The sequence below is a fragment of the Suhomyces tanzawaensis genome, assembly GCF_001661415.1.
Source record: "Suhomyces tanzawaensis NRRL Y-17324 unplaced genomic scaffold CANTAscaffold_7, whole genome shotgun sequence".
Classification (NCBI taxonomy): Eukaryota; Fungi; Ascomycota; class Pichiomycetes; order Serinales; family Debaryomycetaceae; genus Suhomyces; species Suhomyces tanzawaensis.
Genome location: NW_017963642.1, coordinates 312,298 through 339,142, shown reverse-complemented (window position 1 = coordinate 339,142; position 26,845 = coordinate 312,298). Strand labels below are relative to the sequence as shown.

Below are 26,845 nucleotides of genomic sequence, written 5' to 3'. Positions count from 1 at the left end.
ATGAGTTCAGGAACTTCGATTTTCGACTTGGGAGATGACCTCCTCATCACCCAAATCCCACAGTACTTGCTGCCCGAGGATATCTTCAATTTCTCCATCATCAACAAGTCCACCTACAACGCATTCCACAACTCGTCCTTGACCACTGCGTTGTACAAGATCTTGTACAACAAGAAGTTTACCAACCATGAGATGGACTTTACTTTGGACAGCAACGAAGACTTGAATTGGACCCAGCTCTTCAAATTTAGGGTCGGTTTGGGCCAAAAGGTGTACACTTGGGGGGCGTCGTCCATGGCACGGTTAGGGTATTTGACTCGATCAATATCTACTAGCCATTTGACGTCAAATGCATACGGAATTAGAAACGTCCACACTCCCACGAACATTCCCGACTTCAATGGACATCTCGTGATTGATGTAATTGCCAACGGATACAGCTTTTTGATCCTCACCAACGATGGGGATATCTTCTACACTGGATTATCGTGGAAAAGACCACACGCGGGCTCGTCCACCCCGGGGCCTGTAGATGGCGAGGATACTGGACCATCCCCTTCTTCCCTGGCATTGACGACCTTGAATGAGACTCCTCCTCTTCAATCCAGAAGATCAATAAGAGGTTCTGGGATAGTAGCGATTCCGTTCACCGTGAACAGAGGAAATCGCTACGACCGTGATGTACAACAGACAGCAACACCCCTGTCTAGAAGGATGCTTCCTCCGAATCCAAACCTCACGCTTCCCCCAGAAGAAATGACCTTTCCACCAGGACTTGCCGAGTCTGTTCCTGGTTCCAAATCAGTGAAGGAGTCTAATTTATTGACCAAATTGCATTTACCTGATCTTCCCCAGAGTGAGCAACGGAAACGCAAAATAATTTCCCTTTCCAGTGGCAGGGAACATATTGTAGCGTTGGATAACCTCAATAACATCTACACATGGGACACGGGAACTAAAGGTCACGAGGGAACAAGGTTGAGTTTTCCGGGCTTGGACCTTGCAAACCTATCTATTGTCAAAATATCCGGTGGCTGGAATTTATCTGGATGTTACGTCTATGAGGTCGGGCTTGTTATCTGGTATTCAAGGATCCCAATCTCGAGAGAGCAATTTGACAGTGGAGCAAGAAGCTCGGAAGCGAAGTACTTTGTTATCCCTCGGACCAAAGCCAATATTGTCGATTTTACTGTGGGCTACGATTATATCTTGTACATCGACAAGAGCTCGGGAAAGCTTTACAAGTGTGGGTTTAGTGCCATTGACTACAGTTCCAGATCAGATACAATTTCCCAAGACGAGATTACTGTGTCGGTACGTCCAATGGATAACTTCAACAATTGGTTGCAGGAGCACAATGTCAGTGAGGGTAAGTTCGCCAAATTCAATCATGTCAAGTGCTGCTTCACCAATTTTGTGGTGTTGACCGACGAGGACAACCTTGTTATCGGAAACCAAGCACACTTGCAATACACTGGTAATGACCCTGATGATGATGGAGCACGTCCCAAGTACATCCCCGAGCTACAAAACCAGCACATCAAGACGGTGGACATCGGAGACCATCATTTCCTAGCGTTGACCAGCGAGGGCACCGTTTTAAGCTGGGGGTTGGAGATAGATAACTGTGGGTGCTTGGGGCTTGGCTCCAAGGACGAGTTTGTGGACAGCCACCAGCCGTCCGAGGTCAAGGATGAGGGCAGGGGCAAGGGCATGAGGGTGCTCAAGCCGTTCCAGGTGACCAACCCGCCGTTTCCGGGAAAGTGGGTCAGCATTACTGCCAGCGGATGGCACTCTGGCGGGATCTATGTTCCTACATAAATATCTGAGTCGACTTGATAAAGGTATTAACTTCAGAGAATCTTGTAACTCAACATATCTCAATAAATTTATGGAGCAGTATTTTTTGGGAGTGGGTGGTGTATCATAATCCAAATACGTAATCTATTGCAATGGAAACATTAATTGATCCTTTTTACCCTAAATATCTGACTCAACCATTCTCACCTTTTTTGAGTCATGGTCAAGTATGACCTCAGTCACGTCACGTGTATGCCCAGCCTGTTGCTCCCCACACTTGCTAGATGACCAGGATTTTGCGGTGGGTGGAGGGAATGGCGCTGACCAGCTGGCCTGGCAGCTGCAATTGTAGACCCCCAAGGTCATCGGCAAAATCGGAAAACCACCTAGAAGGAGGCTAAGCACCAGAATGTCGCAGCATTTCAGAATCGGGTGCCGCGACGTTGTGCAACTGCCACCTATACGAGCTGGCCCTACACCGCCCGAGGTTCCTGGACCCCCCCACTCGAATGACGTGGAAGATGCCACGCCTCTCTACGCACCCAATTTGCCACCTTTCGTTCGCCGAAATCCCTCGTACCGGTGGGAGGCGTCAGCTCTGGTGTCGTTCTCAAGCGATGGGGCCTTTTGTGTCACCCAACCTGTTATTTGTTTGCCATATAAATATAATCTGACGGTGACATTCGAGACCTAGCCTCAAACTACCTCCCATCAGCCACGAGCCAGTGCCAATCCATCCCAGGCTCCGACTCGCTTTCCTCGCCCCTACATACGCATCTGGCCCAGGTTCTACCCTCGCGTCCCCACGCCCCTCCTCCCGTTCCTCCCTGAGCAGATACCTCCCTGCTTGTACTCGTTTCTCGTTCATCCCTGCATCACCATGGCCACTTTGAGTCCCAGAGTCAACAACAGACACGGCCACTCCAATAGTATAGGCAGCTTGACCGGCGGCATCGACAACGGTGCCGGGGGCATCTTGGCCCCCAGTCTATCTCACCAATCCGTGCACAGCGAGACCCGTCAAAGGCGTTCATCCTCGATCATCCAGCACTTGGAACCCGACAACTTGGAAACCAAGATCGACCAGTCGTTGAACCCCAATGTCAACGCCAATTGGGTCCATTTCAAGGGTGCCTGGATCATACACATCGTCTTGATTTTGTTATTGAAGATCTTCCTCAACTTTATCAACGTCTTGGACAACAACTGGAACTGGACCCTCACCAACTTGACCTACAACATAGGCTCCTACATCATGTTTCACCAGGTCAAAGGTACCCCCTTCGAGTTTAATTCGGGTGCCTACGACAAGCTTACAATGTGGGAACAGATCGACAACGGCGACCAGTACACCCCCACCAAGAAGTTCTTGATGTTGGTGCCTATTGCCTTGTTCTTGATCAGCACCCACTACTCCAACTACGACTTGAATTTGTTTATTTTGAACGGGGTCAGTTGTTTGTGCGTCGTGGTTCCAAAGTTGGCATTTGCCCACAGATTGAGAGTGACTTTGTATTAACTCGAATTTAATCGATAATTTATGAGGATGTAGTAATAAACACAAAATTTAATATGACCGCATCGTGTACAATTAATGTCTACTAATATTAGTGTTGTAGCACCAACAGTATTACCAATTTTGCCCGCACAAAAGGCCCTGCTAATCTGATCTGGAGGAGTCATCCTCCCTCAGGCGGGTCACCTGATGCCAGCCTAACTACTAGCATCACATGACCGCTGACTCCATCCGATGGTGTCCTAGCAAGATCTGCCTTGACTGGTCCTTCGAGATGAACGCGCACGTGAAATTACTGACTCTGAACCATCCCCTCAGTCTCCTTCCGCCCTGCTTACGTAAACGGCCCCCACGACTCCGTACTAAATTACTGGCTGACTCCGACAATTATCAAACCCCAGCATCAATTTCTATATAAAGTGCGCTGCTGCTCAACCCTTCCCCCCATCCTCCCCACCCATCCAAACATGCCTTACGCTTTATCCGAATCCCACAAGAAATTGGTTGAAGGTCACCTTCAAGAAACCGACCCAGAAGTTGATCAAATCATCAAGGATGAAATCCACAGACAGAAACACTCAATTGTGTTGATTGCTTCTGAAAATTTCACTACAACTGCTGTTTTCGATGCTTTGGGAACCCCCATGTGTAACAAGTACTCCGAGGGTTACCCTGGTGCTCGTTACTACGGTGGTAACGAACACATTGACCGTATTGAATTGTTGTGTCAAGACAGAGCCCTCAAGGCCTTCAACGTGACCCCAGACCGTTGGGGTGTCAATGTTCAAACCTTGAGTGGTTCCCCAGCCAACTTGCAAGTCTACCAAGCCATCATGAAGCCCCATGAACGTTTGATGGGTTTGGACTTACCCCACGGTGGTCACTTGTCCCACGGTTACCAAACTGACTCCAGAAAGATCTCAGCTGTTTCCACCTATTTCGAAACCATGCCTTACAGAGTCAACTTGGACACTGGTTTGATTGACTACGACATGTTGGAAAAGACTGCCATCTTGTACAGACCAAAGGTTTTGGTTGCTGGTACTTCTGCCTACTGTCGTTTGATTGACTACCAAAGAATGAGAGAAATCGCTGACAAGGTCGGTGCTTACTTGGTGGTTGACATGGCTCACATCTCTGGTTTGGTTGCCGCTGGTGTCATCCCATCCCCATTCGAGTTTGCTGACATTGTCACCACCACCACCCACAAGTCTTTAAGAGGTCCAAGAGGTGCCATGATCTTCTTCAGAAGAGGTGTCAGATCCGTCAACCCAAAGACTGGCCAAGAAATCCTTTACGACTTGGAAAACCCAATCAACTTCTCCGTCTTCCCAGGTCACCAAGGTGGTCCACACAACCACACCATCGCTGCTTTGGCCACTGCTTTGAAGCAAGCCGCTACCCCAGAATTCAAGCAATACCAAGAACAGGTTTTGAAGAATGCTAAGGTTTTGGAAACCGAGTTCATCAACAAGGGCTACAAGTTGGTTTCCGATGGTACCGACTCTCACATGGTTTTGGTTTCCTTGAAGGACAAGCAAATCGATGGTGCCAGAGTTGAAACTATCTGTGAAAAGATCAACATCGCTTTGAACAAGAACTCTATTCCAGGTGACAAGTCTGCATTGGTCCCAGGTGGTGTTAGAATTGGTGCTCCTGCCATGACCTCTAGAGGTTTGGGTGAGGAAGACTTCAAGAAAATCGTTGAGTACATCGACTTTGCTGTCAACTACGCCAAGGAAATCCAAGCTAACTTGCCAAAGGATGCCAACAAGTTGAAGGACTTCAAGCATAAAGTCTTGAACGGCGAAGACGACAAGTTGAAGGCTGCCAAGGAAGAAATCTCCCAATGGGCTGGTGAGTTCCCCTTATCTGTTTAAGATAAAAATCGAAAAAAATCATAATTCATTTCTTACTGAAAGACTCCTCTTGAAGTGTTCAACCCTTCATTATAATCTTTATTTGGGTTTATTATATTCAACATAATAAAATTTAGTAATAACAAATGTAGTAATTGGCAAATCCGTGAAACAGGGCTTTCTCGTTGCAGAATTCCGAAGCCTTGGCATAAACATTTTCCTCCATTTCGCTTTCTAGTATCATATTCCGCTCCTAAGTTTCGGGAAAATGCCCTTCCGATGAACCCTTCAAATATAATAATTTCCCCAAACAAGCCACTAAATAAGGTTTGAAAGACTAGTCGAAGGAGATTATTTTTCATCGTTCTTTCTAATCGCTTATTTGTCCGAGATTACCTGAGGGTGCATTCCGAAGCCTCTTTCAGCATTTTTAGGTATAACAAAACTTTTTCAATCGTTAATGTGGGGTATACAAGTAGATATTAATTATTGTTATATTAGGTATAAGCTATAGAGTGGGGTAATTGTACAAGCCTCAAGCTCGCTAGGCTGTGTGTTTAAACTTCGGTTGGTTTGTTGTTGGGTTCTCCAATCAATGGACCTTCATTGGACTCCTTGGCATCGTTAGTGGAGCTGCTAGAAGGATTTTCGTTAGTGTCAAATTTCTCCTTTTCGAAATCGTCGTCGTAGATACCCAATTGGTTACCTTGGTCTTCGATATCCTTGATGGACAATTTAGGCATAGTAGCAGCGACTCTCCAAGGTTGTCTACCATCGATGTGAGCCTTAGCGAAAATGATGTCAATTTCTTCCAAAGATCTACCAGCAGTTTCTGGGTAGAAGAAGAAAATAACAGGAATAAAGGCGTAGTTGACAGCAGCAAAGAACAAGTAGGCACCCCATCTGGCGTTAGCAATGAAAACTGGGGTGAACATAACAACAGCGAAGTTACAGATCCAGTTGGTACAGGTGGAGATAGCTGAAGCAATGGTTCTGGTTCTCATAGGGTTAATTTCAGGTGGGTAGATCCATGGCAATGGCAAGATGGTGAAGGCAAAGAAGACAATGAACAAGAAGATACCGACAGCGGCACCCTTAGCATTGTTCTTAGTGTTGTCAATCAAACAAGCAAAAGTGATGGTGAAAGAAATACCTTGACCAGTGGCACCAATCAAGAACAAGTTTCTTCTACCTAAAGTGTCAATCAAGAAGAAAGATGGAATGGTAGCAAGGGCATAGATGGTAGCGAATACACCACCCAAAATCAAAGACAATCTTCTTTCTAAACCGATAGTTTCTTCGAACAAGACAGTAGAATAGTAAATAGCGGCGTTACAACCAGTGAATTGTTGGAAAAATTGGGATGATGAACCGATAAGAATTCTTTGGAAGTGTTGAGACTTACCTCCAGAGAAAACATCCTTGATAGAAAGTTGAACTCTGGCGAATCTGTTAACGGCATCTTGAATGACGGTGGCTTCAGCAATGATTTCATCATCTTCTGGAGCCAAGTCCTTCAAAGCAGCCAAAATCAAGAAAGCTTCTGGCTTTCTGTCGTGGGCAATCAACCATCTTGGGGATTCTGGCAACTTCAAGATACCAATAAGCAAGAACAAGGCGAACAAGATTTGAACGGCAACAGGTAATCTCCATGAAACAGAACTGTCGACGTAAGACAAACCAAAGTCCAACCAGTAAGCAATAAAGGTACCGACAGCAACAACGGCACCTTCCATGTTGACCAATCTACCTCTGTTTTCAGCTCTGGACATTTCGGATTGCCACACTGGGATAGTAGCGGTATTCATACCATTACCAATACCAGTAATAACTCTTCCGACAACGAACTGACCTAATGGCCAGTGTGGCTTGACTGGAGCAACAGAAATAATGGTACCAAGAATGATAATCAAAGCACCAACAATAATTAATGGTCTTCTACCGATCTTGTCACCTCTGAACAAGGCAAACAAGGCACCGAAGAAACAACCTAATTCGTAACATGAGGTGACACCACCTTGAATGGTACTGTGACCCTTGGTGGCTGGGAACTCATCGTTGAACTGGGGAGCGGTAATCAAACCGGACATCAAACCTTGATCATAACCGAATAATGAGAAACCGGTAACTGCAGTAAGAGTAATGTAAACTCTTAACTTTCTGCCTCTGAGCCCAGCAGTATGGGTTCTGTCTGTAAGCCAATCAAATGCACCCATTGTAGTGTGTTAAATCTAGCGTGGGGATAATGTAATCAGGTCTATACTAGAAAGAAGCATACAATGTGATAGGATTGACCGATATTTATACTTTTGCATCCTAAGATGTGAAGACACCCCCAAACGCAACCGGATGTCACAAAGTATGATGAGAAAACGTCAGTGCAGCAAACACCATGCGGGGTCTCAAATATCCAGCATAAATAAAAAATATTATGAATTTCTTTAACCAGCAGAGAAAAATTCCGACACTACCTCCCTGGAACCATCTGCGCCATACCGACCTGTCCCAAACGGGCTAATAAACACAAATATCTGTATGGTTACGTACAATAGCTATGAGCCCTGCTGCGCATCTCGACTTTCTTGATACAATTATGCTGGTAAATCCGTGGTTGGAGAAAGCCAAGACCCGGTATGCAACAAGCGGAACCGCCGTTAAGTGATGTCTTCAACCACACGCTAATTACATATCACGTGAGGGATTGACCAACGATGGTTGCTATCACTCTATCTCTCGGCGTAGTAATTAATCCCTCTCCTCGCAGGAGCTAGAGAAGCCTCTGTGCCACAAATCTCCCCATACCTAGGCTTTCCCCAGACATTGATACGAGTCCGAGGCTCAGAGGCCATTTTCAAGGCACATAACTTGACAAAGAGGGTCCAACTGCTCCATGCAAGTACCGCCACGCAGTTTTTTGTGGTTAGCTGCACCGGCCGGGTGGCCGGAGGAGGTCTCCGGATGGACCCGAGCACCAGCGCAAGCACCACAGATCTCTCCCTCAGATACTTGAAGCCCAGACGTCATCTAGCAGCAGTAATAATAGCCACCAGGTAGGGCTGCTATCGTCTCCACCAACTACGAGATCCTTGGTGTGAGACATTGCTAGCAGAATGACCTCGGTCGTGACACCCAGCAGGCAGGACAGCCCGCAGAGAAAATACGCCTAATGTCAACCTTATTCGGAGCTCGGCAACTTTCAAAAATGTCCCCTCAAGACGATGTGGGGCTAATTTGGACATGGGCTGGTGGGGTCAAGAAAATACCACCGGGAGGCGAGCCTGGGTGGCATGTGAGTAAATAGGATGCTCCCTGCGTTATTGGCCCGCACGGTGGGATTCACTACGCCGGCTCAAACACTATTGGGGAAGCCCAGGGTTGTTGACCGTCAAAGGCGCTCTGGGGACTGCGACGAACGGCGTGAGACGAATGGCGCGTGGGGCCCGGGTTCGTGACTAGCCGTCTAGAATGCAGTTCTAAACCAAGACACACTGGTATAACTAAATCTGATTGACGGTTTAGCAAACGCGACAGAAAAGACGGAAAAAAAATGTCAGCCACAAAATCGCATAAGCATCAGTCATAGTGCAAAGCCTATTAGTAATTTTGGCCCTTCCAATTGTAATTCCGATCGTCCCCTCGACGTCCCCACAGTACTACGGATCTGTGCAGTGTCCGCAGGGGTCGTCTGAGCACCCACCGGTTGGGTTGGTTCCTGACGGATTTGTCGCTACCGGACAATCACACAGGAGCGATGGCCCCGAGATCGGCGCCAAGGCGCGGTCAGCCCATAATCTAAATAGTTGTAAAGCACCAACCACAAAAAGCAAAGAATAAACCAGGATAATACTGGTTTAGGAAGTCTAGAATTGTAGTCAAGTACCGGCTGGTGGGTGGCAGTTGCATTACATCATAAGTGAGGCACCCACGGCCTTCTGACACAAAGCCTTGTGTCGCAGTTCATCTCCGAGGATGTCACCACTACGTCATAACCTTAATGACCTACGTCCCATTTTATATATACCCTATTCATTACTCATAATGTTCTCATCGTCTCGTACATATCCAAGATGCTGAAGTAGTGACCAACAATACCCCCGACAACACACATGTGCCAGATGTTGTGGCTGGACAAGAAGTAGTCCACCCACCACAACGAGAAAAAGTCCCGGTAGTACGGAGTCATGGTGGGCTTGTCGGGGAAGTGCTTCTTGATGATGGCCTTCAACTTGTCCTCATCGTTGGCAGTTTCTTCCTCTAATTCGTGCTCGATTTCCTCTTTCTCTTCCTCTCCGCTCCGGTCCACCCGGTCCATGATGACGTCCTTGGTGCTGTAGTCTCCGTGGCAGTTGTGCTCATCGTCAATGATCACATCATATCTCCACCTTTCTGGGATCAAGCCTCCATAAAACACAACACCAAGCCAGTACCACACGAAACTCTTGTACACCATGGGCAAAAAGAACATGATAGTGACCACGAACCCCTCGTAGAACCACATACAAAAGGAAGTAGTCACACCCATGAACGCAAGACCCATGAAGAATCCGATTCTGAGCGAACGACACTCTGGTTTGTCGAAGTAAGGTGACCAATTAAATAAAAACCCAGTCGACCCACACAAGGCAGAAAATAGCACATAAAAGTTAAGCAACATTGGGTGCTTGTAAAGAGAACAATATTCCGCGGAGATCACTGAGAAGGTGATCAACACAGTTATTCCGGTGTAATCAACACACGCACATCTTGATCTAGTGGTGAAATTGGCAAAACATGAGTATGTGTGCCATACGACAGAACTCACCAAACAATTCATGGCAGCCGCAAAGAAGCCATAAATCGCCAAATTATCTCTGGTGGTATTCTGGGCATAGACTTGAGTGCTTGGGTAATGGACGAGCAATAAATACAATAATGCAAAGAACCCAAGTAGATGAGTCCAAATATTCATGGTTTCATTGTGGTTAAAATGAAAGATGGAGCGAAGCATGGTCGAATGCTTCAATGAGAAACGGTACCCCTGGATAATGTACTTGTTCTCTCTCCAACTAAGAGGAAGTTCGTAGTAATGCAAATATGAGTGTTCGGCATTCTTTAATGCCTTGTTGAAATTAAAGTAGCTCAAATGGTTGAACGCAGCATCTTGGTCGTAATCTTCCTTGGCAGCTGGTTTGTTATCCTTGATGAAATCATCGATCTGGAGTAGCTTCTCGTCGAAGTATTGTATGGTTGTTATGATTTTCTGGGACAAAAGCTCCTCCTTGTGGGACTCTTCCTTTTGGGTGGTGGTGGTTTCGGTCACCTCGTGGTCGAGATCGGATAACGACGAATTGAATAAATAGTTGTATTGGTCGTCTAAGGTATTGTACAAGTAGTCCAAGTTTGTAATCGAAGTTTGTAGCACTGAATCCTTGATCACATTCAATCTCTGGTGTATTTGGTTGAGGTAATTGACGGAAAATGATTTGATAGAACTCAAGCTAGCACTGCTGTTGCTTCTGGATCTGGAGTATCCTACATCCAAGCTGGCAGAGCTGGTGGTCTTCTCGGTAAACTCGTCCGAACGGAACTTAAAAAATTGTTCAAAGTTGTCCAACCTTGACTCTATCGAAGAGAGAAAATGATCCAATTTCTCCACGAGCAACTCCTCGGTTGACGACTGTGAGTATGACTTTCTCGTCAGACGATGCCTTAGCCCTGCACTTGTTTCTGCGCCATCGAAGGCTGAACTGTTCTCCACCATTTCCGTTCTGGTAGACATCGTGCACACTTTGAGCAAGATCTTACAACCGGATATATTTGACTTATATAATCCTCACTCACAAAAAGGGGCTCTCATTGCACGACTAATGTGGGCGATGCAACTTTCTTTTTGGTGCACGTGCACCTCCTCCCCAGCACCGGGTCCAAGCGGATATCATCGTGGACATGACGGAGGGGGCCATATGGCCCGACGATGTCTATTCCGTACATTCGGCCGATAAGCTCGTATCAAGCTATGGTATTTCATGTCAATGCTGCTAAGCGGTACTGACACTTTCTGTCTACCTGCCAGCATGTATTTCTTTTGCCCAGACCCTTGCTCATTTCTTTTCCCCACCTGTGGGTGCAAATGGCACCTGCCATTCTAGCAATAAGCGTGGAAGTGGAGAATATTTCCCCAGATTTTGTGATAAACATTGAACGTGGATACAATACTTGGGTGCGTAGCATAATGCCATTCTGTGGGCAGCAATCGTAAACGTTCACCAGACACGGGTAGGTCTTGCTGTGGATTCCGTAACTTTTATTGCGGCCCGGATCCTGTAACAATGTTCGAGCAAATAAAGCTTTCTGCTTGCTCCTTTTTGGTTTAGAGTGGGGTGATAAAACGTACTCGTAGTTTCTCGAGCCATTTATCTAATCGCTGGTTAAAGTATTGTGTCCATAAGTTTGTCGATCTTTTGGATATCAGTGTCCTACGTGGATTCTCAAGTATGCTAATGTACATGTGTTACTAAATAACTCTATTGTTTTTCATGATGGTGCTTAGGCCGTTCTATGGCCTCGAACTGGTATAATGCCTTTCTAAGAGGCTTGGACATCTTTAGTCTCGAAGTGAGTTTGTTGTATTCTTCTCTGATCTTGTTGTCGGTATCAAGCTCCATGTTGTCTTTGCCCATGGAATCAAAGAGGTAGTTTCTTTCAGCTTCATGGAAGTCTGTGAGCTCTTTAGTAAGATAGTACTCAGTCAAAATGTCGTCGTTCTCCAAGAGTTTCAAGATCTGGTCGTCAGTTATACCTTGAATGGCTCCCAATAACTTGTCCTTGTCCACTTGCCCGTTACCGTTTTTGATTGCATCCAGGTCAAACACATCTTCAAAATTTGGCTTGTGAATCCACAAGTTCAACTTGTTGACAAAGTACCAGTTATTGTACTCGTATGCAGAAAGACCGTTTGAATATTCGAAAATAAGACGGTTTGTGATAGTGGATGGTACGAAAACTGGAACACCGCACATCATGCTGTATCTCAATGGAGATAATTGATCTAATTTGTAAAAATGCTTACGACGATCGTTGTAGACTTGAGCCAGGGCATCCTTGGGTGGCTTTTCGATGTCTGCCAAAGAGTTATCACGATATTCTTCTGGTGGGTTGGCTTCAGAACGACTCAACCCGGTGATATCAATGTAAATTCCTGAATCCACATCAATAAATCTGGCGTCGATATGATTAGATTGGGCCGAAATACCACGGTTATGAATGTAAGTTCCTACTTCAATCAAGAACTTACCGTAACCTTCCGTTGGATCTTCAACGACCAAGGTTTGGTTGTACTCCAAGGCTAATCTTGATAATTCAACCATTGGCATTTGAATATCAATATCCAAGTCAAATGGAAACATAAGACCATCCCAGTACCACGACAAAAGTGGACCATGCATAATCCAGGAAACAATTCCCTTTTCCTCGGCAAATCTGTTCCAGTTACGCAAAAGTCTGTCCAAAATGATATTGGTACGATGGACTAATTCTTGCTCACTCCAGCCATCACGGTCATAATTGAGGGCACCATTGAAAAATCTCCAATCATAGTGCCATCCCCATTCACGGTCCCTATTTCTATCGTCATCGACTCTGATTGTAGCCATCTTGAAGAAAGTTGGCTCGTTGGAGTCGTCATGCAAGGAACACTCCTTCAAACCATCATAATATAATTTCTCCTGCCTTGAAAGACTATCGACTCCTTTCTTTTCGTAAAATTGGATCTCGTCAGCGATGACTGGAGGAGAGAATAAATCTTCACTAAGAACCAAATCTCTTGAAGCCCGAGGGTTTTTTTGTTGTCTTAATGTTCTGTACATTCCATGCACATCTTTCTCATCCTCCAAGAATCTAGGAATAACCGCCTTCTTCAATGATTCAAATTCGGTGATATGACTGATTTGGATGATGGTTCCTGGATCAATTGATTCTGGGTCAAGCTCGTGGTTCTTGAGGTATTTTTCCACCAAGTCGGTTTGGATCAATCTATTGGTGTTTTCCTCATCGACATCAAACTCGAAAGTACCACCATCCTTGTCACCATTCAAAATAATCACCCTGTTAGGATTTGGTAAGTGGGTCATTGCGTAAGACTTGGCCTCGTAGATTCTGTAATCGTTCAAAGGACGGTCTTCGTGACTAGAGTGACTATGGATGATAAATCCTGGGAGTTGTTCTGAGGAGCTGTAGCCAAGCTTCTGGTAGTGAACCTTTTTATACTCTTGATTGTTCATACAAAAGTAAGCAGGGTCGGGGTTATTGTTGGTAACCTTTTTGATGTCGTTACATGTTAATCTCTCATCCATTGGCTTGCGCAAGTCTTCATTTAAAATCGTCAAATCCATCCAATCAGCCCAGTTGAATGGAAGCTTGGGGCGTTCCACTTTGTTCAGGTCCACTTGGATACTGCCTGCCTTAACAGTTCTGGTTCTCAAGTATTGGTGCTTAAGTTCACTTGACAAGACGGACAAAGTAAATCTGGGGTCGTAGAAAAGGTCTCTTCTGTTGACCCACGAACTGGTCAAATCGTTTCTCAAGAAATGCTTAATTTGGAGATGAATGTCGGTATTGGTCAACTCTGTATGGGCGAGCCAGTACCTGTCTTTGTTTTCCTCCACATCCTTGAAGAGTTTAGCAAGCTTCTGTTCTAAGTTTCCACTTGAACCCTTGGCTGTGGTGGTCTTTTCTTCTTTATTTATTGATAGTAATGGAACATCTCCTGAATAATAAACGGCGAAGTATAGCGTGTTAACCACAAGGATAACCAATATCGCCAACTTAAAGGTCTTGATAGGTAGACGTGAGATTACTGGAATACCCATAGTCGGCCCTAGGTTGATACGTATACGAAAAATTGTTTGAACAGGCGACCGGTATTTCTTATATATAAGGTTACTAATCCGTGCTATTCCGCTGTACCTGACAAAAACGATGGGGATCATAATCATGGCACGAAATTGAGGTGCATATGCATGAGTCCACTCCGCATTCAAACACCATTCGGGTTTATAAGGTGGGAAGGGTAGGCGTGTCAGCTACCACACGCCTGTAGGTCTTGGTATTCCAGCTCTCAGAGGTATTACAAACCAAACCGTGGCGGCCACGGGCAATCAAATTTGGCAAAAATGGAATTTGGTTCGCCGAATAAGCCTCATATGCACCTTAAAACCCCGTTCAATTCCCGGGTCCACAACTTCCCTTGCCTACCGAGACGCTTAACACGTCAACATCGCCTGCTCAGCACATTCCACTGCAATCCTAACCCTCGACAAGAATTGTACCCTTGCAGGCGTTCCTACAATATGAGCCCAGGCAGTAGGGTTTGCTTGTTTCACTTTTCTTGTCTTCACAGTGAGCAAGTCTGCATGAAGGTGGCTATGTTTGCAAAACCCACGATAAAATTTACTTTTAAATGTATCAGGATGCTGTGACTTCTCGGTGGGTCTGAACGGAACGGCCCAACAGCAGCAACCTTCTTACTAATGGGATCGTCCTACACCTTGCTGGTTCGCGTTTTGTTTGCTCTTGGCACGCATACGTTGAGGAATCTCGAATCTAATTTTTAATGCAACTCGCCGGGCTCACAATCTCCGTGGCCTATTGAGGTTAACGGTTGTGTGACCTTCGTGATTTTGCCAAAATTGGACTTCTACAAAACTGCACTGAGTCGCGCGGCTTCTATCGAGTCCTCGAAACACGAACTCACAGTCCTTCTTCTTCTTGGGTATGTGACAGAGGGAGTTCGAACTTCTGGGCAACTGCTGCACAATTTCCTTATTGGGCTTGCGCCCTCACGACAACTGTTGGGCGTACACGACTCTTCGGGCGGAGATAGCGCAAACCCGTCAAGGATTTGCAGTTTTATCTAAAAGTCACGGAAAGAAATTTCTTTCGCAGCTTGTCACGCATTAGTGTGACACAAATAACAGTCCATGGCTGACATTAATCCTAGATGTGTATGAAAACTCGCTTAGTATGAAGGTGCGAGATTACTTCTTTATTGCGTTTTCTCTATGGTCGAGCAGGAATCTTGGCCAAAACGAGCTGGTATTGCGTTTTCGTAATTATTTAGCATATTTCCGAAAAAATAGACTCAATTACAATTTTTAGGAAGCAAAAGAATAATGGCCTAAGTTTAGTACCGGGGCAAGTCGCTTGGCAATGTACCACCAAACATGTCAATGTAGTTCTATATTGTGGTTGCACTTTTGTATCTACTAGATGTTAAGGTGGAGAATAAATGGGGAAATTCTGATTTCTGAGATGTATGTCAATCAGCAAATTCAATTCATAAAAGGGATGCTACACTAATAGGGCAAAGTTGCATTAGTGAAGAAGATAGAGCCAGAAAATCCGAGTGAGAGGTAAACCATGAGGTATGGTTATGCCAGATTTCTTCACGCATATTGATTCGGATTCAATCACTGTACCGATTTAACAAGTTCTTGAGAGAGTTGTACATATAATATCTCCAACATAGAACATTACACTATTTATCAATCGCTACCAAAATGTCAATTCATTTTTTGCTAATGGGAATTACATCATGGTCTACTCTCTAGATACCCGAATGTTGTAATTTATGAAAAGATAAATTCATATATAGCAGTTCTGCTTAACGTTTTACAACTTGATTTTAAGTGTATGGCGTAGGAGGTAGCGCCTTTGTCTCGCAAGCAAAGATGAGTCTAATCAATGGAAATGTAAATATGAGTAGTTTCTTTTAAATGTCTACCAATGTCTATTAGATTATACTTAACTGTGCCGATTGAATCAACATTATAGAAAGTGTTCGAACTGGAAATCAATTATTCTTCAAGCCTGTTGGAATGTTCTTTAGTAAAGTACTAAGCTCCGGCTTGAGTGCTATATCTAATTTGTCAAGTTCACTAGTACCAAAGTTTTCCAGTTCACGCTCCAAATTAAACAACTTCCGCTTCAATTCCCTTTCTAAAGTATCAGCACCTTCGTTAAAATCATCTTCAACATGTAAATAGTTGAAATCGTCCATGTCTGCACTACCGACACCAAATTGTGTGACGTCAACTTCCTCGAACATTTCGTTGTTAACATCATCCCATTGCTTGTCAAGCTTACCCTGGGTGGATTCCATGGATTCTTTGGATTTCTTTTCCATGTACTCTTTGAATAACCTTCTTTTCTCAACAACCTTATTTGCCCGGCTATTCAATTGTTTCATGAATAATTCATTATCTATTCCTAACCCCTGAGTGCTCATGTGAAGTTTTACTTTCGATTCATCCTCGAATTTGAGTCGAATTAGTACCAAGAATTCTTCAATCCATTTGAAAAGCTTCAAGAATATATGTTGGTCATCTTTAATGTACACGTTATGAATGAAATTCCACATTACATCTTCATGATTGTCCAACAAACTTTTTAATTTATCAAAAATTTCAATTGCACTCAAAAAGTACATCTCTTCTTTGCTAAGTTGGGTCAATTCCTTCAATAAATCATCCATAAACTTTTGAAAACTTTTGAAAACAATATGCATATCACTTTTAGCAAACACTTTCATCAATGGTTGATAAAATATTGTCAAGAAATTCTTGATCAATTTTGTCAACTCTGGTTCCTGCCAAAGCTGTTTGAACAAGTCTTTATCCTTGCTTCTAATTTGGATTTGCCAGTACTGCTTGAGATTTAAGTACAATTCTGATTTATCCAAGTCTTTCTCCTTCTCCAATGAGTCGTATGCTTTAAATGATTCTATGACTTGAGATAATAAACTCGTACTTTCAGAATCATTAAATACGGGCAGAATGAGAGATGTCTTCAAAATTGTAATTAACAAGTCCTCGCCATTTTCAATAGATTCACCCTTAATTTCAGACGTGATATGATACGGCGAGTCCACGTATGACCTGATTTTTTCAAGAAAAGGATCGAACTTAGGATCTATCTTCTCGTCTTTAAGTATAGTAAGTTCTTTTTCAAAGCCACTCAAGTCTTCGTTTAAAAGCATGATGAATATCATAGATAACAAATTTCTAGCACCACCAGACTTTTGTTGGAGTTCAGCTTCTTCGTTAGAGCTACCCCAACTCGGGAAAGAGAACTTAGGAAAGTTTAACAATAACAAGTCAATGATCCTTGATGTTATTTTCACTGGATTGGTAAATCTTAAAATTCCATACACCATTGAGTACGGAAAGATAAAATGAAACTTTTTGCACTTATTTAACCATTCATTTGAATTATCCTGTCCCAAAAATATCTGGTATAAAGTGGCTGCTACCTCTAATTTACACCACTCGTTGAATGTTCTCAACAAGGGAGACATTTCTTTGATATTTCCTGACTTACCGATGTCATTAAATATTTCCGTGATTGTTCCTGGCTCTTTGATAAGATTTTCTTTGAATGAATCGAAATCTTTGGTAAGTTGCATAATCACTTTAGTTATCTGTTGTTGGAACTCAAGTTGTGTTTTTAAGATATGCTGCTCGTGCTCCACTCTGATTGCATAGTCTGCTAAGTCCTGGGAGGTCAAATCTTGAAAGCTTTTATGAGAGTCAGCCATAAATCTTTTGAACTCTGGTGAATGGACAATCTCTGGAAACTTAGTTAAGGAAATCAAATAGCCACGCAATGACATTCTTAACTTTTCTCTAGCTAACTTGCTGTCAGAGTCACCACTCAGTAATGAAAACTCCGATTTCTCCGACTCAAAGGATCTTCTGTTGATATTGAGTTCTTCAGTCAAACCCTTGTCGTGCTTTGCTTTGTGAGGCAATACAAGCCCTTCAGTGCTGATTATTCCAGGGAAAGCCTTTTTTAGTTGCTTCTCAAAGTTTTTGAATTCATGGTATGGTCGGGAAATATAATGCCTTTCATAACTATACTTTCTATTGGTAATTTCTGTCCGAGTAACAATTTGGATGACGAATTCATAATGATGTCTAGGTTTTTCGGGAGCCGAAACAAATCGTTTGAATGGATTCCACGAAGCATTAACGCTGCTTTCGCTACTATCACTACTATTTCCAGTAGTGGTGTTTGGCTTATTGATATGTCTTACTGCCACAATGTTAATGGCAGTATCATTACTGAAGGACATATTGTGAAAATCGTCAAGATCAGATGAGATAATTGGAGTATTGTCATTCTTACCCGTTATCTTGTCCAATTTTCCAGTGTCTGAAGCTTTCAAATGGCTCTCTTTCAAGTAAGTTAAGTCTTGCTCGGTAATGATGACTGAATTATAGAAGAGCAAAAGCCCAGAAAGGAACTTCTTGTTGACTTGTCTTCTCTTGGTAACATTTTCTTGTCTGTCCTCTGAGCTACTTATGTGTTTCTGGTTAAAGCTCTCCACGAAAGGTTGCACTGTATCCTGCCAAAAAGCAAGTTGGTCCTCCTTGGAGTTATTCGTAATGAAAGGAAAGGTGGTCAAGAAGTTGTTGAAAAAAAAGGATAGCAATGGCAATTGATCTTTTGCATCTTTCCCGTTTTCTGACTTGAATGGGAAGCCTAGATATTCACAAAAATCAGGTCTATTCAATTGGTGGAGTTCATCTGATAATCGATTCTCTAGGATATACTTCTTCAAAAAATGTTCTTGAGTCGGTGTCAATAGCTTTATGATGTCTTCATCATGATTCTGGGCTCTACTCATAACGAAACTTCAGAATACACGTAATTGATCTAACGAATTACTATTGCTACTAGGCAGCTTGGCCTGACGATCTAACCTGTAAATTATCAGTCCACAACATGTAACCCCCTCTGGCGACATTAGTTGCCATCGTATCTATGTCGCGACACTCACGTGCGCTCATCTAGCGACACCTCCTCGATGATCTTCTCACAAAATTTTTCTACTACTTCACTCTGGTCCTCTTTTTCTTCCAGTACTTGATTTGGTCACAACTTCAGTCAATACTGATATAACACAATGGGTACCCAGAAGAAAGAAAAGCAAAGAAGAGTTAGGGAGAATGACACCAGAGATGGTAATCTCCGTGTCAAGGGAGAGAATTTCTACCGTGATGCCAAAAAGGTCAAGCATTTGAATATGTACAAGGGTGGTAGAGCTATTCGTAATGCTAAGGGTGAAATCCTTAAGGCTGCTGTTTTACAAAGCACTGACACTCCCAATGCTAGAGTTGATCCCAACAGAAAGTGGTTCGGCAACACCAGAGTTATTGCACAAGATGCTTTGGCTCACTTTAGAACTGCTATGGGTGAAAAAAAGAATGACACATACCAAGTCTTATTAAGAAGAAACAAGTTGCCAATGTCTTTGTTGGACGAGAAAGACCACACTGAATCCCCAACTGCTAAGATTACCGAGGTCGAATCTTATTCTCTGACTTTCGGACCTAAGCAACAACGTAAGAAGCCAAGAGTTGCTGCATCTTCGTTGGAAGACTTGGCCCAACTTACCGAAGCTGACTCTACCGCTTTCCAGGAAAAGCAGGAGTTGGACTCCACTTTGGGTTTGATGGGTGGCTCCATTTTGGATAAGGACGATTACACCCAAGAAGCCAAGGAAGCTATTTTCCACAAGGGTCAATCCAAGAGAATTTGGAACGAGTTGTACAAAGTCATCGACTCTTCTGATGTTGTGATACACGTTTTGGATGCTAGAGACCCATTGGGAACTAGATGTGAATCGGTTGAAAAATACATTAGAGACGAATGTCCACATAAGCACCTTATCTACGTCTTGAACAAGTGTGATTTGGTCCCCACCTGGGTTGCAGTACGTATAATACTAACATTGAAAGATGGATTGAATGGTTTTCTTTTTTCTCTCATACCAAAGATCTTTGTCAGGGTGGTACTCTTGATCGATCACTAGATCGATTATCTTCACATTATTGCCTGTTACATCTTTGGAAGAATAATGCTACTCGCTCGTGTTCCTGATTTATCAGTTCATTAACCGTTTTGGTTAATGATTTGTTCACACCGGTTGATAGTTTTTATCGACCATTTTAGAGTAGTATCGGGATCTTCTTGAGTTGAAACATTTCTTCTAGGCTAGTCCAAGAATTCGTGATTTGTTTCGTAGTATAGAACCCGACATTTCAATTCATTTTCTCTCTGATCTTCCAATAGCATTCCATTCATCTTTCAAGTGTTCCAAATTGAGTTTTACTAACATTAACAGGCCGCATGGGTTAAACATTTGTCTAAGAACTATCCAACTTTAGCATTTCACGCCTCGATTACCAACTCATTCGGTAAAGGTTCTTTAATTCAATTGTTGAGACAATTCTCATCTTTGCATTCAGATCGTCAACAAATCTCTGTTGGATTCATAGGATACCCAAACACTGGTAAGTCCTCCATTATTAACACTTTGCGTAGAAAGAAAGTGTGTCAAGTTGCACCAATTCCAGGTGAGACCAAGGTCTGGCAATATATCACTTTAATGAAGAAAATTTTCTTGATTGATTGCCCAGGTATAGTGCCACCTTCCTCCAAAGATACCGAATCTGATATCTTATTCAGAGGTGTTGTTAGAGTTGAGCATGTTTCTAATCCTGAACAATATATCCCGGATATGTTGCGCAAGTGTGAAAGAAAGCATTTGGAAAGAACTTACGAAATTAAGGGCTGGTCTAAATTCGAGGAGGACCCATCATTATTAGAGCAGGCAAGTAACGAGTTCATCGAGATCATTGCAAGAAAACAGGGAAGATTGTTGAAGGGTGGAGAACCTGATGAAAGTGGTGTTTCCAAGCAAATTTTGAATGACTTCAACAGAGGTAAGATCCCTTGGTTTACTGCTCCTCCAAAGGATGAAGAGGAAAGATCCGGCGAAGATAAAAAGTCTGGTTATAAGAGGAAGAGAGCTGAGAAGGAGGAGAAGGACGATGCCAAGAGAGCAAAGGTTGAAGAAGCCTACGCTAACGAAGCAGAGGAGAGTCCTTTAGCAAACGAGGAGGCTTAATTTATAGTTCTTTTGGTGTATAATTATTTATTCAGTATATTTGGTTAACGGCTTAGCCTGATGACAAAAGATGTCCGCTTTTGCTCATTGATTTTGTAAGTTGGCCTCTCGTGTTTGTTGCTAGGATTGTGCTCGGAGTTGGCACAATCTCTTAATGAACTCCAACATAGTCGATGATATGCAAAGCTGTAGCTATGGCTATAACCGATTTGATTTACTTATAGTTTACAGGTTACAATAGTTAGCTCAATCTTACATGAACTATGAATATACAAATATGAACAAAATCTAAAGTACAATTACCATAATGGGTATGTGCCTATAATGGTCTTCCAAAAATCACAGCACCTTTGGAATTTCCACCAGGAGTTGAAGGAGCAGGAACCCCGCCACTTTGTGCCTCAGAGGCACTACTGCCAAGCGAGTTTCCCTCACCACTCAAGTTTCCTAAACCCCAGATGAAACCCCTGAATCTAGTTAATAACGAAAAATCAAAGGAAGATTGTCTCAAGAGTTCTTTGAAACATTCCATGGATAAATAAGCATGCAAAGTAGACGTCATTTGTTGTTGATGCTGGAACTGGGATGTGAAGTGCTGACGGATTGCTGGAGAAATTGGCAACAAATGCAATTCTTCAGCCAAGTATTCTATAGATGGCTTATTGCTCGAGTTATTTGAATCTGATGAGTCAGCACTTGCTTTGTTGAGCAACTTGTTTCCTATGTATTTCAAATCAAAGAAGTTTGGGAAAAATTTAGAGCAGTACCAGAAAAAGTCCTTCTCATCAACTGGAAGGCTATCATTTGCTAGTAAGCTTATAAAGAATCCCAAATCATAACCAGCATGATAACTAATCCAATTAATTGAATTGTCCAAAAGTAAACCACTTTCAATGATAAGTTCAGCGAAGGAGAAATGTGGTATACCTTGAGTCATATGCATTTGGAAATTGATTTGTGAAGTTTGAGCCAACATGTTCAAGTGTTCCTCATTGTACATTTCTGTAGTCAAATCATACAAAAAATTGAATTGCCACACGATGCTGCTGCTTATTTCATTATTTTTAATCTTAGTAACACAGAAAGAAAGTTGAATCAAGTTTAACAAGTCCGAATTAGCCCTAAGTGTTTGAAAATGATAGTCAGACGATGATTTGAAAGTTCCCACTGGTCTTGCAACAATCCCCGGAATCTCTTGATGAATTGCAATAAAGATTTTGGAAGTTTTGTCATTAATGAAAGTACGTAAGGTATGGAATTCGTGTTCCAAGTTTTGAGCCCACACTTCTTTAATTATAGGAACTTGAGCTTGGATATGTTGCGATGATAATTGTGCTTGCTGTGCTTGAAGTTGTTGGAAATGAAGACTCTGCTGCTGCTGTGGTTGCTGTTGCAGGGGTTGCAGGGGTTGCTGCTGCTGCTGTTGCAGCGACTGTTGCTGTTGTTGTTGCAGCTGTTGTTGTTGCATTTGTAATTGTAAAACTGGATTCACTGGTTGATTTGATGATGCGATGGCGCCACTCGATGCGTTGTTCTGGCCAGATGCTGCTCCGCCATTCAATGCAGCCAAAAGCGGGTTAGTCGATTGGCCACCTAAAGATCCCAATTGTTGCTGTTGCTGTTGTTGCTGTTGTTGGAGGTGGTGGTTCAAAAGCTGCTGTCTTTGTAATTGATGCTGTTGGAGCTGCAACTGAGAAATCTGTGGAGACTGGCCACTAGAATTGATCTGCTGCTGCAGCGCCTGTTGCTGCAAGTATTGGAGATGTGGATTTACGTTCATCTAGTCCTTGATCTATTATCAAATTGCTTGGTGATTCTCTTTGATTAATAATAACTATCACTGGCTCGATAGCTGGGGTTTATCGTGAATTAACTAGGTACTAGTCAGTCTTATTTCAGCTTGGATATCTCTTCACTTTGATCCAATTCGTCTGTATTCGACAGTAGTTTCATCCAGTGTAGGGCATGCTACATAAAAATTCGTTGGTCCTTTTTTGAGCGAGACACAATTGTGTTTCTACACGACCGCGACCATACATCTTATTACACAATTACAACATGGCTCTTGTATTATAACTGATCTCTGAAGTTTGCAGGAGTAGCATCAGTACTCTGCAAATAAATGTGGTCGCCCACCCTTCTTGGATTGAAAAGATGTTGGACTAAGAATGCAACACCAAGAGCTAAGGAGAGTGCTGCCACCACGATGTAGATAATACCCAAACTCATGTTACGGCCTCCAAAAATAGAATTTGTCGTGATAACCATACTCTTGGTACCGCCAAATATAGTCACTGGGTAGTTCATCCCGATTTGCACCTCGTAAGTTCCTGAGCTTAATGTTTCAGTGGTGTTCTTTCCGTATAATTTGAAGAAAGAAGGCAATCCTGCAGTTCTCATCCAGTTCTGCAAGAGTTCCCACTCACCTAAGTCAGGAATGTTGGACTCGTTATAACCTTGAGGAAACATTTTGTCCCAGTTTGGAGGAGGGGCGATATCATCTGGGTTGTACTTAGTTTTCTTAAATTTGTGTTTCCTATCGGAGGACCATGATATGTCCTTGGAAGGCATCTCGTATGTTTCGTTGTTGTTACCATTTTGAGCGTTCAACAAGACTGGGCTGGAGAATGTATCATTGAAGAAAGAGTTTGCAACAAGGCCACATGGGTAGATAAGCTTCTTTTCGTCGTTTATATAACGATGCAACAAAGGCTTGCAATTATCGGTCACCGAGTCTTCCGATACTGCGATACCCTTGATTTGCTCCAAGTCGTATGATTCCACGTATTTACGATGGTTCTGGAAAAAGTTGGTTAACTTGTAGTACAAGTATACTGGAGGCTTGATGTCCACTGGTAAGTCGAACCGGACACGGCACGTCTGCTCGCCTTCCGTATCGTTCACAAACATCCATTGGAAGCCGGGATTGGAGTTTTTGTGCTGGAAATGATAGTTCACGTACTTGCTTGGAACGTTTTCGAACTTACTATCCGAGGCTCGGTCACAATGGGAGTAGTCGATCGAAAGGGTCTGTGAATTGTAGGTGGTGTAGATAATTGCTATTCCCAAGGGAGTGAAAATGATAACCAAGAGGAAGAGCAATGGAATCACTGATTTGGGTGTCAAGATCGGTTGCCACGCTTGTAATCTTTGTTGTCTGAAGGCAGTGTTAGGTGGTTTTCTCGACTTGTGGACAGCCGATGCAGACCCATTGGCGACATCGTCGTCATCATCGTCTTCAGAGGCTCTTCTTCGCCGTAAGAAATTCATGCTGCTGTTGGATCGTGTTCTAATTTTGTTGATGGTATCACGAAACCTGAATGCGCACAGGAACTTTGGCGGAGATGGGTCATGTGACCGATCATTTGAGGCTGAGGCTACGTTCAGTACGAGGATAATTAGTATTTCTATAGGACCTTCCACTGGTGGCCAGTATATACATTGGCAGACTATTCTGGTCTACCGGTTTGCTTGGTTGCCTTTTTAGGAGGAGGAATTTTCTTTTCAACCTTACGTTTTGGATCGTTGTTGGGCTTTTCCTTTTGATCCTTGAACTTTTTGTGGTAGCTGTTGCCAGTCTTGGACTCTCTAGGCTCCAAGAAAATGGTGACCCCGTCAACCACGGTTTCCTTGGCATCGAGGGCCTTTCTTTGGGCTTCAACTGACACGAAATCACACAAGGCAATATTGGCATTAGGTCTGAAGAACTTGAGCTCACCAAACTTCTTGGAGATATGATCACGCAAAACCTTCTCGTCCAATTGCTTGCCTCCAGACTTGATTCCACGAATGTAGATTGGGAACCATTCTTCCTTCTTGAACTTGCCGTTCTGAACTGGAGCTGGAGCTGGTTTCTTGATTGGAACAACCTTGGTGACGCTTGGGGTTGGTACTGGTTTAGCAACGACCTTGGCAGCTGCTTGAGAGGCCAAGGCAGCCCAGGACAATGGTTGTGATGGAGTCTTGGAGCTGTCAGATTCGCTTTCTGGAGAGGATGCGGCCTTCTCTTCCGCGGTTTCTACATCCTTGTCCTCTTCCTTATCTTCTTCCTTTTGTTCTTCTGGCTCCTCTGTGGCAGCATCGGGTTCAGGAACTTCCTCAGACTCAACTGGTTCTTCAACTGGTTCCTCAACTGGCTCAGGGGACTTGGCCTGCTCTTCAGATTCAACAACCGGTTCAACTTCTTGACTAGGAGCTTTAGGTTCTTCCTTCTTGGCTTCTGAGGTCTGAGTAGTGCTCTTTGCCTTCAGTTCTGCGCCTGTGAATCTCAACACATCGTTGGCCACATCGAAGGTGTTGTCCTTCTTTCCTGGAACCAAAACAAAAGTTTGGGTAAATTGGTAGTAAGGAGAGTCTTCCTTGGACCATTCTCCAAACACCACAATCAAGATGTTCTTCTCAGAGGACACTTGGAACTCAGCGTCGGTGATCACAATTCTATTACTATTTTTCTTCAACTGATCGTTCTTGAATCTGTTTATGATGGCATCAGTTCCCTGGGCCTTGTGGACAGTTTCTTCGTCGTTGGATCGGGGGAAAGCACCATGGCTGAGTGAAGCATTCAGCTGGTATATCTTGTGGATGTTTTCGATCTGGGTATTGTAGAACTCGTAGTAGGAAGTAATGAATAACCATCCAATTGAAGAGGTGCGGTCTTCCAGCAAAACTGGATCAACCTTACCGTTAGAAGCTGGAGACTTGGTCATCATGCAAAATATTCGCTTCACGGATATCCAAAGTGGGGAACCCTGCCTCTCGTACTAGTATGGGGTAGGTGGTCGTTGTCGTCTCCTTGAAAAATTTTAGCCATGGCCACTATGCAGGTATCGTGGAGGATCTACGGATATAGCCAAACTCCAACCCTGACTACAGACGGCAGAGATCATATCTAATATAGTGTAGTAGGCCGTGTAATGTGTGCCAATACAGTGGTCTAGATATATTTATTTCATTGAGTGTATATTAATGCCTGGCATCAAATAATCATTGCGGTTTATCATACGTGGTAAGTAATACCCAGTTCATTGGCACTCTCTCAAGAGTTCTTCCAAGACCTTGTTTTCTGTATCAGCCTTGTTGCTAACGCCGTTGAATGACTTGATTCCCATTCTTCTTAAAACATCGATGGTCTTGTCCCTTGGGAATCCCATGTTTTCAAACTGGACAACGATGGCGTCGTCGATTCCGTATAATGCAGAGTCACTGAGCTCAGTGTTCTCGTCCTCGGTGGCGTAGATACGGGTCCAATAGGTGGCGGTCTCGTCAAAGCCGGATCTGTTGGACAAGTAGTGCTTGGCCACCTCGGCATCTTGGGGGTCGTTGGGTTCGGGGGACTGTAACAACGACTGCAACGAGATCAACGAGCTCTTCAACGTGAGGATGGGGGTCCATGCGTCTTTCAATATGTCCAAGCAAATGGCGCCTGTCACTGATGAAATGTTAGGGTGGTAGATCTTAGTGGCAAATTTCATTTGTGGTGGCTTGAAAGGGTACTCGTTGGGAATGTTGATATCCACTTGAAATACACCACCGTCGTATGGAGTACCTGGAGGTCCTTTGAAGAACCCGGTCAACTTGGTCAAATCGTTTTCGTTGTTCAACTTCAACGAAACGCCGGACTGGGTGTCCTGGCGGCACTCCTCCAATTCTTTGGCGATTCTCTTAACACGCGACATACTCGATGATACAACCAGTTATCTCTTGCTGAGTGAAAGTGTCAAA

The 26,845-nt window shown here is 43.5% G+C and overlaps 12 protein-coding genes across 12 annotated transcripts; 4 read left to right on the top strand and 8 right to left on the bottom strand.

The window, feature by feature from the left end:
- CANTADRAFT_91781 (SCF ubiquitin ligase complex subunit) lies at positions 1-1,821 on the top strand (the record flags this gene model as incomplete). Its single annotated transcript, XM_020211859.1, has 1 exon — positions 1-1,821. One exon carries the CDS (start codon positions 1-3, stop codon positions 1,819-1,821), a length of 1,821 nt encoding a protein of 606 aa, XP_020062450.1.
- Positions 1,822-2,209: 388 nt separating this feature from the next.
- On the top strand, positions 2,210-3,425 carry ORM1 (sphingolipid homeostasis protein). The gene is made up of 3 exons (XM_020208362.1): positions 2,210-2,580; positions 2,665-2,875; positions 2,972-3,425. Exons 2-3 carry the CDS (start codon positions 2,681-2,683, stop codon positions 3,317-3,319), a joined length of 543 nt encoding a protein of 180 aa, XP_020062449.1. The 5' UTR covers positions 2,210-2,580; positions 2,665-2,680; the 3' UTR covers positions 3,320-3,425.
- Positions 3,426-3,783: 358 nt separating this feature from the next.
- SHM2 (glycine hydroxymethyltransferase) lies at positions 3,784-5,196 on the top strand (the record flags this gene model as incomplete). The annotated part of the gene is made up of 1 exon (XM_020211858.1): positions 3,784-5,196. The coding sequence occupies one exon, from the start codon at positions 3,784-3,786 to the stop codon at positions 5,194-5,196; it is 1,413 nt and encodes a 470-aa protein (XP_020062448.1).
- Positions 5,197-5,732: 536 nt separating this feature from the next.
- Positions 5,733-7,391, bottom strand: HGT10 (glucose-inactivated glycerol proton symporter; the record flags this gene model as incomplete). Its single annotated transcript, XM_020210558.1, has 1 exon — positions 5,733-7,391. One exon carries the CDS (start codon positions 7,389-7,391, stop codon positions 5,733-5,735), a length of 1,659 nt encoding a protein of 552 aa, XP_020062447.1.
- Positions 7,392-9,208: 1,817 nt separating this feature from the next.
- Positions 9,209-10,933, bottom strand: CANTADRAFT_23451 (uncharacterized protein; the record flags this gene model as incomplete). Its single annotated transcript, XM_020206970.1, has 1 exon — positions 9,209-10,933. One exon carries the CDS (start codon positions 10,931-10,933, stop codon positions 9,209-9,211), a length of 1,725 nt encoding a protein of 574 aa, XP_020062446.1.
- A 745-nt stretch (positions 10,934-11,678) lies between these two features.
- On the bottom strand, positions 11,679-14,021 carry MNN4-4 (Mnn4-4p; the record flags this gene model as incomplete). The annotated part of the gene is made up of 1 exon (XM_020210494.1): positions 11,679-14,021. The coding sequence occupies one exon, from the start codon at positions 14,019-14,021 to the stop codon at positions 11,679-11,681; it is 2,343 nt and encodes a 780-aa protein (XP_020062445.1).
- Positions 14,022-15,765: 1,744 nt separating this feature from the next.
- CANTADRAFT_27195 (uncharacterized protein) lies at positions 15,766-18,845 on the bottom strand. Its single transcript, XM_020208027.1, has one exon. It carries the CDS (start codon positions 18,836-18,838, stop codon positions 16,004-16,006), a length of 2,835 nt encoding a protein of 944 aa, XP_020062444.1. The 5' UTR covers positions 18,839-18,845; the 3' UTR covers positions 15,766-16,003.
- A 272-nt stretch (positions 18,846-19,117) lies between these two features.
- Positions 19,118-21,124, top strand: NOG2 (putative GTPase; the record flags this gene model as incomplete). The annotated part of the gene is made up of 2 exons (XM_020210510.1): positions 19,118-19,927; positions 20,339-21,124. The coding sequence occupies 2 exons, from the start codon at positions 19,118-19,120 to the stop codon at positions 21,122-21,124; spliced, it is 1,596 nt and encodes a 531-aa protein (XP_020062443.1).
- Positions 21,125-21,443: 319 nt separating this feature from the next.
- POP2 (CCR4-NOT core DEDD family RNase subunit) lies at positions 21,444-22,904 on the bottom strand (the record flags this gene model as incomplete). The annotated part of the gene is made up of 2 exons (XM_020210565.1): positions 21,444-22,432; positions 22,493-22,904. The coding sequence occupies 2 exons, from the start codon at positions 22,902-22,904 to the stop codon at positions 21,444-21,446; spliced, it is 1,401 nt and encodes a 466-aa protein (XP_020062442.1).
- A 290-nt stretch (positions 22,905-23,194) lies between these two features.
- On the bottom strand, positions 23,195-24,394 carry CDC50 (aminophospholipid translocase regulatory protein; the record flags this gene model as incomplete). The annotated part of the gene is made up of 1 exon (XM_020211188.1): positions 23,195-24,394. The coding sequence occupies one exon, from the start codon at positions 24,392-24,394 to the stop codon at positions 23,195-23,197; it is 1,200 nt and encodes a 399-aa protein (XP_020062441.1).
- Positions 24,395-24,423: 29 nt separating this feature from the next.
- Positions 24,424-26,019, bottom strand: CANTADRAFT_305603 (uncharacterized protein). Its single transcript, XM_020208359.1, has one exon. It carries the CDS (start codon positions 25,831-25,833, stop codon positions 24,574-24,576), a length of 1,260 nt encoding a protein of 419 aa, XP_020062440.1. The 5' UTR covers positions 25,834-26,019; the 3' UTR covers positions 24,424-24,573.
- A 126-nt stretch (positions 26,020-26,145) lies between these two features.
- CANTADRAFT_56235 (E2 ubiquitin-conjugating protein) lies at positions 26,146-26,799 on the bottom strand (the record flags this gene model as incomplete). Its single annotated transcript, XM_020210566.1, has 1 exon — positions 26,146-26,799. The coding sequence occupies one exon, from the start codon at positions 26,797-26,799 to the stop codon at positions 26,146-26,148; it is 654 nt and encodes a 217-aa protein (XP_020062439.1).
- Positions 26,800-26,845: the final 46 nt, after the last annotated feature.

What these genes read in the sequence shown, in the direction of transcription:
- CANTADRAFT_305603 (XM_020208359.1), bottom strand. Translation starts at nt 25,833, where the DNA reads ATGATGACCAAGTCTCCAGCTTCTAACGGTAAGGTTGATCCAGTTTTG.
- ORM1 (XM_020208362.1), top strand. Translation starts at nt 2,681, where the DNA reads ATGGCCACTTTGAGTCCCAGAGTCAACAACAGACACGGCCACTCCAAT. An exon ending in AACCCGACAACTTGGAAACC is followed by an intron (nt 2,876 to 2,971) that starts AAGATCGACCAG and finishes TTGTTATTGAAG; the next exon opens with ATCTTCCTCAACTTTATCAA.
- CANTADRAFT_27195 (XM_020208027.1), bottom strand. Translation starts at nt 18,838, where the DNA reads ATGAGTAGAGCCCAGAATCATGATGAAGACATCATAAAGCTATTGACA.